The sequence below is a fragment of the Grus americana genome, chromosome Z, assembly GCF_028858705.1.
Source record: "Grus americana isolate bGruAme1 chromosome Z, bGruAme1.mat, whole genome shotgun sequence".
In the NCBI taxonomy this organism is placed as follows: Eukaryota; Metazoa; Chordata; class Aves; order Gruiformes; family Gruidae; genus Grus; species Grus americana.
In genome coordinates this window covers 20,408,461-20,425,222 of record NC_072891.1, presented here as the reverse complement: position 1 = coordinate 20,425,222, position 16,762 = coordinate 20,408,461, and the positions used below count along the sequence as shown (strand labels likewise).

Here is a 16,762-nt window from a genome sequence, read left to right as displayed (position 1 = left end):
AAGTCAAATATTAAGTCTTGAAGTATTTGACATTACACTTAGATAAGCTTCTAACTTTCAACTCTTCGGTTATGATGCGGATCAATTCAGTCCCCTGGTTCAGTCACAGGACAACTGGCAGCATTTGTACCTTCTCAGTTTTCATAACCAGTACAGTGAGATAGTATTGCAATTGCTCTGTCCTATGGAGCGAGGATTTGAAAACCTGCCTTTCAGATCTATCAGTTTCTATTTTTTTTTTATTACTCAGAATTGCTTATTCAGTTGCTTGGGACAGGCAGTGCCAAATATTTAGTGTATTTATTTCTAACCCCTTTCCCTATTCACCCTCCTGATGGGGAGGGAGGGGAAGTAAACAGCCACATGCATAAACAAGGTATTTCCCATTTTAGATTGGGCAGTTTTAGGTGTTGTCTAAGATTCCAGCAGTCAACTTATATTGACATTTACTCCTTAGTCTTTATTCTTCAACTGAACACCTGTTCTATCATCCTGTAATGACAAAGAGCATCATCTTCTAAATGTAACCTAGAAGTTCTCCTACCACAGCATCTGTAGCTCCTTCTCCACCAACACTTGGTGCATAGCAATTTACATGTAATTTGAGTTTTTTCAAATTAAAAAATAAGAAAAAAATCACATCTTAAAGGCTTACATGCAAAAAACAGTCTAGATAAACATCCATAAATAGTACAGACCTTCAATACACCTTGTGAGTTACTTTGCAATTGCCAGAGACTACAGGAGAACTGTCCGTCATCATTCCACAGCACCACAAGTGTTGCTGCCTGCTTAATCAAACAGGTCTAGCATTCCCCTACCATGGCATCAATAAGCATCAATCCAAGAGATACAGAAATGGTGTAAATTTTTTTTAAAGAATAAACATCAAGTGGCTCCACAGCTGTTCTGCAGGTCAGAACTTTTACCATGCCCAAACCAGGACTACAGTTTCCATCTTTCCTTTTCATAACCAGTCCCAATTACAGCCATAGAACTATCTAGACAGATAGTATGTGATAGTAGCTTCCACTGCCCAATGTGCTTCTGACAGCACCTGGTGGAAGTATATGCAGCAGTACTGCCAATTACTAACCTCTCCAATGTGCACTGCATACAAGAGTGGCACTCACCATTATAAGCAGGAAGAGGACTGCAATTCAATACTGTTTTACAGTACTAAAAGTTTTCAGGTCTTCCACAGAAGACCACTGGTATACTCCCTCACATGGCATATATGTGAATACATTCAGCTGCCTTTTATACTATATTATGACTCAACAAAATTATCAGAAAAATACCCCTCTCCAGGGAGAATGGAATCAAAGCAAGAGGTGAACAAAAAAAATTTATTTTAAATGTAAAGTTCTGCCTTCTGGCAAATACGATGGGATATTTTATGTTGTGCAGTCAAAACTAAGGGATGACACTGACTGCCTACATTATGCAGAAATCAGGATTGGTATTATCCTCCAAGTAATAAGCACTCATTTGGCTCTGACACAACAAAACTAAGCACCTGAATAGGGAAAATTTAATGTATCAAATACAACTAATCACTAGAATTACAGACACTCCAGAAAGTTACCTCTGTTTGCAAAATTCCTTCCACTACCAAATCTACCCACTGGTTGACACTGTCTGTTCAGACATTCATCAGTATCTACAATTAGAAAAAAAAGAATCAACTTAACTTTCAAAGCTACTTTCAGGGTAGGCTTTTGGTTTGGGGGTGGGGTGAGGGGGTGGGTTTGTTGTTTCAGTTTGGGTTTTTTAAAACTCAACAGTAAAATTACAGAATCATTCAGGCTGAAAGGGATCTCAGGTCTGCAGCCTCCTCCCACTCAACAAAAAAAGACCATGTGACAAAGGCGTCCTTTTATAAGACAAAGAAAATTAATTAAAATTACAAAGCTTAGGACAGGTGTAACTACTGTAGCCCATAAGGAATAGGACCACTCAGCAACAGTACTGCTACCAACACAGTAATATCTGAGTTTCCAGAATCTGCTCTGACACCAGCTGCAAGGTCCTCCATTCTAAATTTTGTCCAAAAGGAAAGCTTAATCACCCCCAAAACTACAAATTTTAACCATGTATCCTACCTCTACTCCTAGAAAACCCCCCAAAATGATTCTGCATATGCTGACTTGTGTTAGGTCTTTCAGCAGCACCTGGAAAAGGAAAAAACCAAGAAAGTAAGACTTTTGACACTGTCTCTCATCCTCATGTACAAACCAATGAAGTACATCCAACTGACCCAAACTAGCCAAAGGGGTATTCCATACCATATGATGTCATGCTCAATATATAAAGGGGGCTGGCCAGGCAGGAAGGGTCGTTCCTCAGGGACTGGCTGGGCACCAGCTCCAGGCAGTGAGCAAATTGCATTGTGTATCACCTGCTCTGTATATTCTTTTCTAAGTATTGTCATTGTTATTTTCCTCTTCCTTTGCTGTCCTAGAAAACTGTCCTTATCCCAACCCACAAGTTTTACCTTTTTCTTCCAATTCTCCTCCCCATCCCACTGCAGGGCAGTGGGAGGGAGTGCGAGGAGTGAGCAAGCAGCCACATGCTGCTTAGGTGCTGGCTGGGGCTAAACGAAGACAGAGGATGAGAAGCAGTGGGCACAAACTGAAATACAGTAAATTCCATTTTAATATAAGGAAAATCATTTTACTCTGAGGGCGGTTAAACACTAGCCCAATTGCCCAGAGAGCTAACTTGTATAATCTTCATCCCTGGAGAAATTCAAAACTCAGCTGGACAAGGTCCTAAGCAACCTGCTCAGTTAACCCCATTCTACACAAGGATTTGGACCACCGTTGCCTTCCAACCTGAGTGACTGTATAAAACCAAAATCCCCTATTCTGCAACAAAGTCAAGATGATGTTACACCACCAACATAGAGATCTGAAATCAAAACATAAAGTCTACAAAATTCCATGATATGCAAATATATGGCACATCACAGAAACTGATTGTTACTGTTTTCCTTCCAAGTTAAAACTGCTTAACATAACAACATAGCTATCTCTGAAAAAAACTAGGCACTAGTACATTCCGCAACAAAACATATTAGTTAAAGAACAAATCACCTGTATACAAGAGCTTGTCATAAAGGAAAAAAAAAGATGAATGACGTTTGGTACATTATCAAGTCACTCGATAACGAAACTTTGCTCATACAACATTACTCAAAGCGTTAGACTGCTGCTTCCTGAACAGTGTTCAGAGTTCCTGCTCACTTGGAAGATTTGAGTAGTTTGTGCCAAAGCCAGTATAGGATATTCTGATATTCATGTTTATATGTAACAAGCAGCAAATACAAACACCTTAATTATTTAAATTTATATTTTTAGGGTTTACCACAATTGATTGGCTTCCATTGACCAAGTCTATTTGTTTTTAAAGCGATGAGGACTCTTCCCTTTACTTGCCATCCTAATCTATTCTTATTCTATCACTCCTCTTCCACTGATATTTCCACAACTTAAGCACACTAAGTTAATTCAATATTCAAAATTTTTGGAAAGCACATCATATCCCAACAAAATACTTGATCAGTAAAGCATCTGCTTTAATGAGTTCATTCACCATGCTGCCCTCAGTGTTTACTACCTCTACTAATGAAAGATGCTGGACAAACCCACAGATTTATAGACAGTGAACAGGATAGAACCAATAATCATTCTTTAGTCAAGTATGCTATGCTTAGCACTTACAACAAATCAAACGTACACTGCACTGTTACTTGCTAACCAATCAATTAAGATTGGTAAAAGTATAGCAACTTTCACAATTACCATTCACCTGCTTCTGACAGCTAGTCAGAAAGAGTTGGAACAGACAAAACAGGAAGCTCCAAGATTCACTTCCACCTGAATTGCAATTCAAGTGCTCCTCACAAGCACTGCCTTTCCTATTTGTTCTGTATCAAACCATTACCAAAGTTAGCAACCTGGAGACCTCATGCTGTTCTAGGATGAATGCAAACGCTGTCCTCCAAATTTTCTACCTCCTGTAACTGTCCAAATTGAGAGGCATGCAAGTAGCACAAGTGGTATCTTGTTCCTGCCCTTCCTAATTTCCCAATGTCTTGGGACAAGGAATTGGAGAAAGTAAGTCTGCCTTTCAACTGTACACTAAAAGGCAAGGGAGAGGTACATCAATAAACATGCTGCCATGTTCTAACTGCTCAAAAACACAAGAGCAGTTACAAACACATGGAGAACCTGCTCTATGAGGAAAGACTGAGGGAGTTAGATATTTTCTCCCTGAAGAACAAAAGGCTCAGGGAAGATCTCATCACAGTATCCCAGTACTTGAAGGGCGCCTACAAAGAGGAAAGAGGATCTCTTCACAAAGAGCCACATGGAGAAGGCAAAGGGCAACAGGTACAAGTTCCACTGGGAAAGGCTTCAGCTTGATAGAAGAAAGTAATTTTTTACAGTGAGAACAATCATTCACTGGAACAACCTCCCTAGGTACATGGTGGAGTCCCCATCACTGGAGATTTTCAAGATGGTATTGGACAGGGTGCTAGATAATCTCATCTAGGCTTCCTTTACCACAAAAGGTTGGACCAGATGATCTTTCAAGGTCCCTTCCAACCTGGGCTGTTTTATGATATCAGCATAATTTGTGCTAACCACAACGTGTTAAAATAAAGTTTAGGTTGTTCTTCCATAGTTGGATTGATTAAATTATACGAGCTCAAAATTTTTACCTCAGACTGAATTTTACTGAAGTTAAAATATCCTCAAGAAGTCTTAAAGACCATTCCTAAGTTCAGAGACTACAGTGAGAACATTCCGATTGCCTTACCCTACAGACTGTCAGCTCTAAGCAAAACCTGTTTCCTGATCTGACTATTGTAGAGTCACACAAAGTAAACCCTAGGGCAAACAACATTCAGCAGCAACCCTGACTTGGTATATTTAAAACTTGTCTTCTGTATCTCAACGTCTTCCAACTTCTACATCCAAAATTTCTGTTCAAGTTTATAAAGGCATCATCTTCACTAAATCAAGAGTGCTTTACAGAAACTTGATACCAAACATCAATATTTTGTCTTGTGGTTTTTGATCTTTTTTTAAAACGTTATCTAAGTTTCTGTTCAACAACTTCATCGGACCTTTTCTTATTTTCAATACAACTGTTAGACAGGACCTCGCTAGAACTAGCCAACATCACATTAATTTTCAATACTGATCATGTTTAGCACAGCCTGTTTTAGAAATGCTTGTAACACCTATTAACTCTAATTAGAAGTTATGTGCTATATTCAAGATGTAACTGCAGTAAATAAAGAGGTGTTGAGGGTCAAAAGGAAAGTCTACTCATTATGTTAGCCGTATAATTTGATGCTGCTTACTCCACGAGGGACACATGAAAATATCACAATGATAATATTGTGGGTTTCTTTAATCTCCTAACCTGTTCAAGGGATCAATTCCCCCAAATGTCAGTAAAATCAAAAGTGCCTTTCACATACCGAATAAGCCCATGCTTGGACTGAAGTCAGATGAGGGGCCATTTGGTCTTTCAGGGAAGCTAGCCTACAAAAAGAAAAAAAGGCACAACATCACGTTAATCCCAGGCCAAGTAAAGTACATAAATACAAATGCAGTTGCCAAGTCTTGCACTTGAAAGAAGTTGCCTTCTGCACCTTCTGAAATGCAGTCTCTCAGATTTTTCTGTTCATTCCAGTTTATTACACTTCACTATACTAAATGGCATACTGTTTGCATCTGAATGGCATCAAAATCACATTATACCTAGCTGACATGGAGTTAAAGTAAGTTTATCTTGCCCTCTGTAACTGATTTATGGATGCATCATCTTTGTCACCTTGCCAACAAACATTTTAAGCCTTGAATAAGAAACATTTATTGTTCAAAACAATACCATAATCTTTTGAAGTATTTTTCTTTTCCAGTCTTTCAGATTGTTTGTATTGTTGTGGTGGGCTGACCCTGGCTGGAGGCCAGGTGCCCACCAGAGCCACTCTATCACTCCCCTCATTCACCAAACAGGGGAGAAAAAAAGTATAACCAAAAGCTTGTGGGTGGAGATAAGGACAGGGAGAGATCACTCACTAATTATCGTCATGAGCAAAACAGACCGAACTTAGAGAGGGAATTCATCTAATTTATTACTAGGCAAAACAGAGTAGAGGAATGAGAAATAAAATCAACTCTTAAAACACCTCCCCCCACCCCTCCCACCTTCCCGGGCTCGACTTCCCTCCCAGCTTCAAACCTCCTCCCCCCTCAGCGGGCGGCACAGGGGGACAGGGAATGGGGGTTACGGTCAGTTCATCACACATTGTCTCTGCTGCTTCTTCATCCTCAGGGGGAGGACTCCTCTCTTCTGAAAGCATATGCTGTAGTTTCTTCTTTTGGTAACCTTACTTTTAGCCTTATACATCCATCAGGATAAGCCATTAACCTCTCCTCTTCCTCTCTGTTCTTCAAGGCTGAATTTCAGCACCCATTAAGACCAATACCAACAATCAAAAATTCATTAGATTCTCCTAAAACTTACTGCAGTTTCTTCTGATACCAATATTCACTCAACAACATCCAAAGTAGCAAAATACTATTCTTCAGCTCTCATTACACTCCTGTATCTTATCCTTCATTTCACACCAAATCATTTTGCTGCTATGTAAAAAATAGCAAAATTGAATAGGAAAAATTTCTACACAAGATTTAGCTCAGAACTAGGGCCAACAGTAGGTACCTGACATCACCGTAGTTCTGCTATTAACTCCAGAACTGTATTTTAAGAATTCTTCCTACCTGCTGCCAAGCTCTTGAGGCTATTAAGCTGCACATGGTTTAACAACCTAAATGTACTACATCCTGATCTAACTGTAGCGCTTGTCCTGCCAGTAATTTAATCCAACAGTAACTTCTACAAGCACCCTTTTCCAGTTTCAGTGAGCTGGGTTTGCAAATGCTGTAGTAGCCCAGGTCACTTGAGGCAGGGGTGGGGTGGAAGCCAGATTAGAGGCAATTTACAGAATCAACTTAAACAGCAGATCTGAGAGGAAGCAACAGTTCCATCTATTTCTGGATATATGATAGCTTCCTGAGAGCTTGGAAAGGAAGACTGGGAACTATCCAGAACTGGAAACACAGCTGCTACATAATCCCAGCAGCATCCACGAGTCGCTCTGGTTTACTTCCCTAAAAAGCTGGGTATTAAAAACACTTTCAAAATACACAGCAAAAAGATTGAATCCTTTTACAGAATACAGCAACCATGTTAACTCCTTTTAGAATGATGAGACCCACTTACACATATGGAGCTACAGATGCATTTAAGCCTGCCTGAAAAGCCAGATACCCATTTTCTAAGACTGCAGTTTTCCAAGCACAAGTCCATGTGACAACTAGATGCTATCAAGAAGAGATGACGTTCCATTTATTTTCCCTTTATGGTGGTGCAGTGGGTTGATCTCAACTGGACACCAGGTGCCCACCAAGCCACTTCATCACTCCTCTCCTCAGCAGGATGGGGGGCAGGGAGAAAATAAGATGGAAAAAAAACTCGTGGGTCAAGGTAAAGGCAGTTTAATAAAGCAAAAGCAAAGGTCACACATGGAAGCAAAGGAAAAACAAAATATTTATCCTCTACTTCCCATCAGCAAGTGATGTCTGGCCACTTGCCAGGAAGCAGGGCTTCAGCATGTGTAGCGGTTGCTCCAGAAGACAAATGCCATAAATAACAAATGCCCTGCCCCCCTTCCTCCCCCTTTCTCTTAGCTTTTATTCCTGAGCAGAGGTCATACAGCATGGAATATCCCTTTGGTCAGTTGGGGTCAGCTGTCCTGGCTGTGTCCCCTCCCACGATCTTGCCCACCCCCAGCCTAGTGGTGAGGTGAGGGGGATGCTGGAGAGACAGCCTTGGTGCAGTGCCAGCACTGCTCTGCAGGAGCCAAAACCCTGGTGTGTTACCAGCACCTTGCTGGCTACCGGTGCACAGCACTATGGGGGCTGCTGTGGGGAAATTAACTCCGTCTCAGCCAGACCCAATACAGGTGGTCAAGGCCATCTAAGCCATTTATCCATCACTGGAGATGATGAGATGCCAATCAAACCTGTAGTCTTAAGGTTAGAAAATTAAAAGAACTCACGAAAGTATACAACAAGCACTGGTACCTGAACAAAACAACAGCAACTAAACTGCTGGTGGGGAGGAAACCTCTGCTCTTCAGCAACAGCAACAGTGAAGTCCTATAGCAGACTATCATATTTGCAAAAACATACTGTAAATTATCTTCAAAGTCCTATCTACAATTCTCAAACAGGTGCACTCCTCGCCCTTCCTGCAGTACCTATGCATTTAAGACCATACAGTTCAGAAACAACATGAAATGCAATGTTAAATGAACAATGGAGATCATCTCAGAGAGTCATTCATGTTCTATTTCTTCCTGTGGTAAAAAGAAACAGCAATTCAGTGACTGCCAGCAGAAAAAGAGAGCAAATAAAATAGCTAAAAGGACATCAATGGCACAGAGAAGTTACAGTTCACATCTAACCCACAGCCAAGAACTACCACCAAAATACAGAGTTCTGCTAGTCCCCAATAATGCAGTTCCAGCACTACCATTTATTTCACTGTCCAATAGACAGTAATAAGGACCATCAAACCAATCTGATTTGTGCAATAAACTGGAGCCTACTAACACCCAAAACCCAGCAATCTCTTCTCAGTTTATCTTAAAACTTCAGAAACACTAGGTCTGACATACATAAGGGAACAGGACTGCATTAGAAGGGAAAAAGGACAGGCAACAGGAACCACCCCTTTCAGTAGTTACAAAACTTTACCTGAATATCCCATACCACAACTGATCTGCAATTTTAAGTTTCTACCCTAATTAACTTTTTGCTGCTTCCCTTCCAGCCTCTGTTGGTCCACTAGCCTATCCACATCGGTACTCAATTCCTAGTCCATTTATCATAATTAATGAGTTACCAATACATGCCACTTTTATGCCACATTGCCAAAAAGTACACATCCTCTCACAGCCAATATAAGGAGGTAGCTTTACACAGCTCTAAGAGTAACACTAATTGACTACACTGACTATATCCCAGGTGCTTCCAGGGAGGCAAAGCAGCTCAACATTTTGAAAGACTGAAGTTGCTACTATTTAAAAAACCACTGCATTTTTAACACACAAGTTAAGGGCAAGTTCCTCCAGGTGCTTCAGGAATCCAATTAACAGGGGACTGCAGCCCACCAGCCACCTAGGCCAGCAGGCTGGGGGTGGGAGGAAGGGGAAGAGAAGCAAACATGCTACAGCCCAACGGTTGCCACCCCATACCTGCTCAAGGGGTGGGAGGATTGGTGATGCCTCATCTCCCATCTCTGCATTCCAGTCCTCTTGGTTCATGTTGTGCCCTGTCAGATCTGCTTGCAGGAGTCAAAACACATTAGCAGCAACTCCCTGCCTGCCCCCAGCGGTTCCCACGGTGCCCAGGCAGGGGACACTATTGAGCCTGCCTGTGCCAGCATTTGCTGTCCCCATGGCCACCCCCACCCCTTCGGTTAAGAGGGAACCCCCGGGCGGGGGGAATGAGCCTCCCGCTTCCATGAGAGAAGTGCCCAGCCTCGCTCCTACCTCTCTCCTACAGCCACCGAAGCTCTACGTAAAAAGGAAATGGCGCCCCTCACCGAGGCCCCTAATAACGCCACCGCCACGTGCAGTTGCGGACCTGTCACGTGCTTCGCCCGCCAGCCAATAGGAGCGGGGGTCGTCAGCAGAAGGCGTGCGCTGGTGCCTGTAGCTGGGGTGAGGTACCGCGCGCTCCGGCCGCTGGAGCTGTTAGGGGTGGGGGAGGGTGATCGAGGCCATCACGGGCGCTTGTGGAGTAGGGGACGGCTGGGGCCTTGGCGTGGCTGTGGTGACGTGCTCCGCGGGTGGAAAAAGGTGGCGCGTACCGCTGTGCGGAGCAGTGGTGGCGTCGGGGTCGTCAAGGTGCATGTGGAAGGAAAAGGGAGCACAGGAAAATGCTGGTTCACAATATCTGGGCGCTTCTGTAGTTTGGTGATGATCCTGCTTGGCTCTCTGAGCATCTGAATATTCCTTCATTTCTTCATGTATGACTGTTAAACTGTGTTTTATTTTACGAACATCTAATAAAACTGAAATCCACTCTTTGGCAGAACTGCAACTGAGATACTAATCATTTTACTGCAAACAAAATTTTCATGTATTAGCATAACAGTTAAGAGAACATACCTCTGCTAGTATAATAAAAAAATGTTTAATGAGGTTAAACAGGCGATATTTAAAAAAAAAAAAAAACAACAAACTTAAGAGCAACACCCCCTTCCCATGGTTTTTTTGTTATACCAGACTGGGTAGAAAAAAGAAAGACTGCTAAATTCCTGGCTCGGGAGTTTTATTTATGTTGAAGTGCAGGAGAACATAGACAGGACTTGTATCAGTTCAATGCATCTACTACAGACTGTGACAAGTACTCTGACACTTCTGCTTGTGTTTCTGAGCTGCTGCTGCAGTGTGTGTCTTCTTTGTACCTGTTTCATGCTGTGAAATAATACAGCAATGCTTATTCTGAAAATTGTAAAACAAGTATATATTGTTCCATAAGCGTGATAAATACTTGTTAACCTGCTCTAGCATATGCAACAATTTTCCTCATCAGAAAAACTGTCTGAAAAACTATGTGCCTGTTTGAGAACTTTAATGTGTTCTGTCGCAGAGAAGCGACCCCAGATCTGTAGTTTTGCAGTGACCGTCTGAATGTCTAGTATGGGCTTTGGGCAACAATAAGGCAGATCCTGGAGCAGATGGAAGTTACTGGAGAGCGGCCTCTGACCGAACACTCTGGTTATTTTCACCTTACTCATGGTCACTTGAGCCCTAGCCTTTATAGCTGCTCATTTTTCAGGAACATCAGGACGGGACACAGATTGTGCTCAATTTAGAATGTAAAGCAGCTAAGAAACGTCAGAACCAGCTTCTCTATCTCAGTGAGCCTAAAACTGCTCCACTAGGTGATACATATGAGGCTGTGCTTAGTGCTTGGAGTTACTAGCTTTCAATAAGTGATCAGTAAGATACACAATGTCCAAGGATGAAGAACTCGCAGTGGGAGCATGGCTGTGGGAAGTGTATAAAGCTATTTACAAGTTCCTAAAGCAGAATCTGGAACTAGTAGGGAGGCTTGTGACCTAGATTTTACCCACTGTGCTAACTCTGTAACACACCTTTTTGCATTTTGCCTAAACAAGAAAACAGAGTAGGCTGCTTCATGAGCCAAAACGGCTTCTGTTTTCATTGCACTGAAACTCTATTTTGGATGTCCATAAAGAGAGCAGTGTGTTTGTTCCCCTGAGAAATTTATGGTTAATGGCAGATGTGCTGCTCAGGTACATCTAAGCCAAACTGAGAGCTTTCAAATTGTTCATTCTCCTTTCCATCATCAGGTTACCGTTCCCTCCGCTTTGCCAGCATAACTTCAAGTTCAGCACTCCTTAACTGAAGGAGACACAGTTTATGTCAATACTTCTAATGGTAGACATAGGGAGCAACTATGAATGCAGTCATGGTGGCAGATCTGTAATCACTGGCAGGTGACCTCTTAGTTCATTTTAGATACAATCAGATGTCACAGCTACTAACTAGTAGATGGACTTGGAGAGTTCTTATTTTCTTCCTCTACTCCTTTGATTCTGCTCATTGTAGGACACTAAGTACACATTGTAGGATCTCCAGTGGCTGACAGGAACCTGGAGGATTTCTCTTCCAAAGAGGTTGCCAATAAGGTGAGAGCACAGAACTGTCCGGGCTTTTTAAAAGGTTAATATCTCCACAGCTCTTTCACTAGCAGACAGCTCAGGATACACAAAATACAGCAGCCCTGGGTCAGCATCTTGCTGTTTCCACCGTGCCGTGTGTTAGCATCAACTGCCCAGTGCTTGTGCTTTGTCAGGCTTGTCTCATCCAAGCCCTCACCCACTGTGATACTTTTATACAAAATCTTCCTTCTTGGGACATTAAAATACAAATCACTTGACTATGGAAGCAACATAAGGTATATTCAAGCTGTACTGTGTCATTACACATACCCAATGGCGCTTGAGAAACCTAGTAGAAAAACGACAAGTTACGGGGAAAGCAGTACTATTTAGGCCAAACTTCAGTCTTGAGGAATTCAACAGGAGTTTTGCTACTGACTCTGAGAATCAAGGAATTTTCTCAACATATGAGTATTGAACTCCACCTTCCTAAGTGCTGGAAGGGCACAGCCCAGTCCTGCCCTAGCAGGGATCAGTTACATGGGCTGAAACAGAACATACTTGATGCTGCTTCCTACATGTAGGACACTAGATCTAACTGCCTCCAAATTACTTCCCACTACTTCAGGAGAAGCCAAACTATGAAATTTTGTCAATGCCAAGAAATTACATGGAATATGTAACTAATTCGTTCAACTCAGGAAATTCTTCGGGGAGCTACAACTTCCCCCCCCCCCAAGGCTGCTAACAATTCGATGTAAACCATGGTGGCAGGGAACAAGTTGCACAAGATGTTTGCTGACTATCCTTGAGGTCATTTGGTCCAACCAGCCCCATGAGGTCATTTTGTCCAACCAGCCCCATTCAAGCAGAGTCACCAAAAGCCAAAAGAGAACAAAGTAATATCCAACATACATAAATGGTATCTTATATAGTACATTCAAATGTAACATGGAGCTGCAGATCACCAGAAAAACATATAAAAGTATATTATGACAACTTGCAAAAATAACCCCAAGTGTGAGTGTAACCCCCTACAGCAAGACAGAAGAAACTAGCAAGGTAAACAACATATTCCTCCCAGAGAAGGACTCCAGATGCTGACAACTTGCTGTAACATCCCCGCCTCTCACCACCACCCAAGAACAAAACCACCACTCGGAGCAGCAGTAGAAGGGTGAGCCTAACACCAGGAAAAGGGTAGAAAGTAAGCGTGTGCTTAAAAAATTGTCTTCTTTCTTTTTGTGTAACAATTAGAGCTGGACTAATAATAATCATACTCTTAGGATTTCAGTTACACTAACAAAAAAATTCTTGGCTTTACTTATATATAAGGTGTGCTTTCTCTTTGCCTACAAACAAGATTTGAGTGTAATGCAGTTTCTACATCTTAAATGTTATCCTGATGTATTATCAGGTTTTTTAGAAAGAAATCTGGAGTAATCCCTAACAAAATGCAAAGCCCACTAAGTTTGTTAGCCATGTGACCATGCCCCTGTTTGCAATGATGGGAGAAGTTACTCGTTCATCCACTACAATGTTACATAATGCCTCCATTTTATGAATTTGTGCATATTACAATTATCTTACACCTGCAAGTACAGAGCAAAGTATGCCTGAAGGCTAAATCAAAAGGAGATTCAACATAGTGTGAGGTGGAAATTTTTTAAATAGCTGGATTTAGTACCCTCTTTGTCTTACAGATTTACCAAGAGGTCCTAAATGAATTTAGGCTGCCATTTTTCTAGACACTGTTCAGGCACGTAGGAAGAGACACTCTTTGCCCAGAAAGTAATGCGTCATCAGAATAGAAAGCCACAACACAAATACTGCAGGACAATACCCTTTTGTGAAGTCAGCTGTTGGCAGCAGCTTTCATGAGGGAGCAGGAGGAATCTCTACACTTCTGTTTGGCCTACCTGCAGTTCTTACAATCAAATATTTTTCCTAAGCATAACTCGAGGACTGTAGTTGGTGACCAGGAATGCAATGAAATACAGGTCATCTATCTGCTATCATAGTAACTATGTCAGTCTTTCATAGCATAGGACAGAGGACAGGATTGCAAGAGTAAGACTAGATGCTTGGATGCTGAAAAGAGTCAGTCCTTCACACATCTCTACTTTTGCAGGTTTTGGTTTAATTTAGTCTCATTGCACCAGCATGTGGTGTTAGCATTGCTTTTCAAATTCATGTGATAGCAGGTGGACAGACTTCCTGACTCATCAACCAAAATCTTCAAATGCCCAAGAGCCACAACATACACTTGGATTCTAAAAGTGGCTCAGAGGCAAAAGATTTGCTGGGCGACACAGAAGCAAGAGTTTTGGTCTGACTGAGCTCACGTGCAGCTGAATTTCAGGATGATGGGTGGTGTTGGTCTCTGCTGCCTCATTTCCTCCCACAGCCTGAAATTCAATTACGCAGCAGTTTTCTTGCAGAACAGTCACACTGCTAGCCACACAATCTGGTTCAGGCTGCGCTTGAGCAGAAAGTACAGATTGGGATTTGTGTCTAGCTTGTTTTGTAATGTTGCTCTCACATGGGGAAGCTATGTCTGTTGTCTTCCTTGTGTGCAATTCAGCAGTTTTCCCAAGCATGAGCTATAAATACCCCTGGAATTTTATTTTAACCAGGGTTTCAACTACAAAAAGAACACGTTCCCAACTTTATTGAACTAGGACCAACCCCTCCCACCCCAGGATTAAAAATGCATTGTATTTCTAAATTTGAATTTCTAAAATGCATTGGCTGGCTGATTGTCCCCATTGTCCGGTGAGCTTACCTGTCCTTTGCTCAGCAAGTCCTGCATACCTCCCTCAGCAGGTCAGGAGGCTCATAATACCTCATTCTCCACAGAAGGTGCTTTGCTAAGACCAGAGTGGTTTGTTTTGGCATGGATTATGCCTACACTTTGTCACCATACTGACTGCAAAAGCATGGAAGGACATGGGTGAGTTTAGACTGGGTTTGGTTTTGTTTTGATTGGCACCTCATCAACCATCACCAGCAAATGCAAGTATTTTCTTCATGGCTATTTGGTAAACGCTGGTGCATACCGTAACGCCCTCACTTGAGAACTCGGTCAGGCACAGAGCGTGTTTCGTTGTAGCACACGTACCTCACGGCAGTGACGCCCAGAGCCCGAAGAACGGTGCACTTGCCTACCCAACTAGAGACTTTGTTAACGAAGAAACAGAGGCGGGAGGTGAGGGCGGCCCAAAGAACAGCCATGGCACGGGCTGTCCGAAACAGCATCAGCAGGCTGCTGAGAGCTGCCCCCGCCGGTCCGGGTTTAGGCTTGCCGCCGGTATTGACCTGCCGGAGCCTCCCCGCACCCCCTGCACCGAGCCGAGCGCAGGCGAACGGCGGAAGACGCCCCGGCGCGGTGAGCCCCGCCCCGCCAGCCTCGCGCCGCGCACAGCTCCCCGGGAAGCGTAGTCCTGCGCTCGGCAGCGCCCGGGAGGCTTCCTCAGCAGAGCCGCCCTCGGGAACTACGCGGCCCGCCACGCCCGCCGCTGGGGGCGGCCGCGAGCCTCCTGCCACCGCCCCGGCCCCGGCCCCTGGGCTGCTTCCTGTTGCCGCCGCGGGAGTGTGGGGCTGCTGGAGCGTAGCGAGGCGGTGCTGCGCCGCAGGTAGAGTCTGTTTGTGTGGCGCCAGGCGGTAGCGCCCTCGGGCCCGGCTGGGGCGGGGAGGGCGGCTCAGCGGGGTCGCGCCGCGGGACCCTCGGGTCTCGGGGCACGGGGGCGCTTCACGAACACGGTGCGGCGGGTATCGCTGCCTCATCCGCTCTGGCCGGAGGGCCGCCTCCAGTTCGGCTTTACTGAGCCGCCTGAGGGGAGCGGCGGGCCGGCCGAGCTCCCGCGCTGCCTCCCTTCGGGGCGGGCCGCTCCGCTCCGCTCCACCGCGCCGGGCGGGCTCCGAGGCGCCCTGCCTGCCGCCGAGGGCGCTGGGTCTGCCGGCAGGAGGGGGCCGGGGTGGGGGCGGCGCGGGCGGCAGAAACTGACAGGCGGCACCGTGTCTGGTTCGAGGGCGACGGATTACGTGGGAAAACGAACAAAACATCGGAGCGTTGTCAGATGTACAGAAACGGCATGAAAGCTTTCAGCTTTCTTAATGTGGACCCATTAACCTAAAAGAAAAAAAAGGTGTAAAAATTTAAGTGAATACCTAAGGTGATAATTTTTATGTTCTTGAAGTATTTCTTTATAGTCTCCACATAAAAAAATCTATATACAAATAATAGATGCTTTATCTGTTGAAGACAAATCAAATTAATGTTTCATTTCTTCTTAATTTTACTTAAATTTATCATCTGGCAGTGACTGCATACTCATTGGTTCGGTCTGAGGTACATAGAAGCTCAACAGTGCTTCAGCTTGTATATTCAAGAGTCTTTTTTTTTTCCCAAAAAGTTATTAACTTACATTGCTTATACAGTTTTAATCATCTTCAACCAATACTGTTGTAGGACAGTGTAGACAAGCTAACTGGTGGCAAGCTATCCCGGTTTTGAGGAGCTCTGAATGTATGCTACCACTCTTAGGACCAGTATAGCATTCTTCAGTCCCTTCTGATGGAGGACTCAGTGCCCCAACAGAGGAACTGAGGAACTCTTATATCCTGCTTTGAAGGTCTTTGAGTGTAGACCGTGCTTATTTCTCACAATTTATATGTGCACATATAAACTGCATTTTATTTGAGAACTATGCTTTGACCTTTATTCATCCATTCATCTGCTCAGAATTTAAGAAATGACCAGGTCACACCAGGTAGCACTTTTAAAAATAATTTTCCATATTTGGACTAAGTACTTTTATTAGTGGATTCTTGCATTTAAACCATGAGTATGAGGTGGGGTTTTAGGAGTAGTGACTTTAAATAAGAAATGAAACAAAATGTGTCCACAGTTTAAATTGTCATGGTTTTATTTGTGTAATCTAATTGGCAGCTATCCTTTTAAGAACCACCAGAA

At 43.4% G+C, this 16,762-nt stretch overlaps 2 protein-coding genes across 3 annotated transcripts in view; one reads left to right on the top strand and one right to left on the bottom strand.

Moving 5' to 3' along the window:
• Nucleotides 1-10,114, bottom strand: part of DDX4 (DEAD-box helicase 4) — a 30,304-nt gene extending 20,190 nt beyond the window's left edge. Inside the window, exons 1-5 of the mRNA XM_054809648.1 lie at nt 9,964-10,114; nt 9,347-9,432; nt 5,498-5,561; nt 2,106-2,174; nt 1,589-1,663 (exon numbers count right to left, since the gene is read on the bottom strand). Of these exons, the coding sequence (XP_054665623.1) occupies nt 1,589-1,663; nt 2,106-2,174; nt 5,498-5,561; nt 9,347-9,432; nt 9,964-10,114 (445 nt within the window). The remainder of the gene's footprint in view (nt 1-1,588; nt 1,664-2,105; nt 2,175-5,497; nt 5,562-9,346; nt 9,433-9,963) is intronic.
• A 5,223-nt stretch (nt 10,115-15,337) lies between these two features.
• The window catches only part of SLC38A9 (solute carrier family 38 member 9), a 50,108-nt gene continuing 48,683 nt past the window's right edge, over nt 15,338-16,762 (top strand). For both annotated transcript variants that reach the window (XM_054810372.1, XM_054810370.1), the window contains exon 1: nt 15,338-15,422. The gene's annotated coding sequence lies outside the window, so the exon portion shown is untranslated. The remainder of the gene's footprint in view (nt 15,423-16,762) is intronic.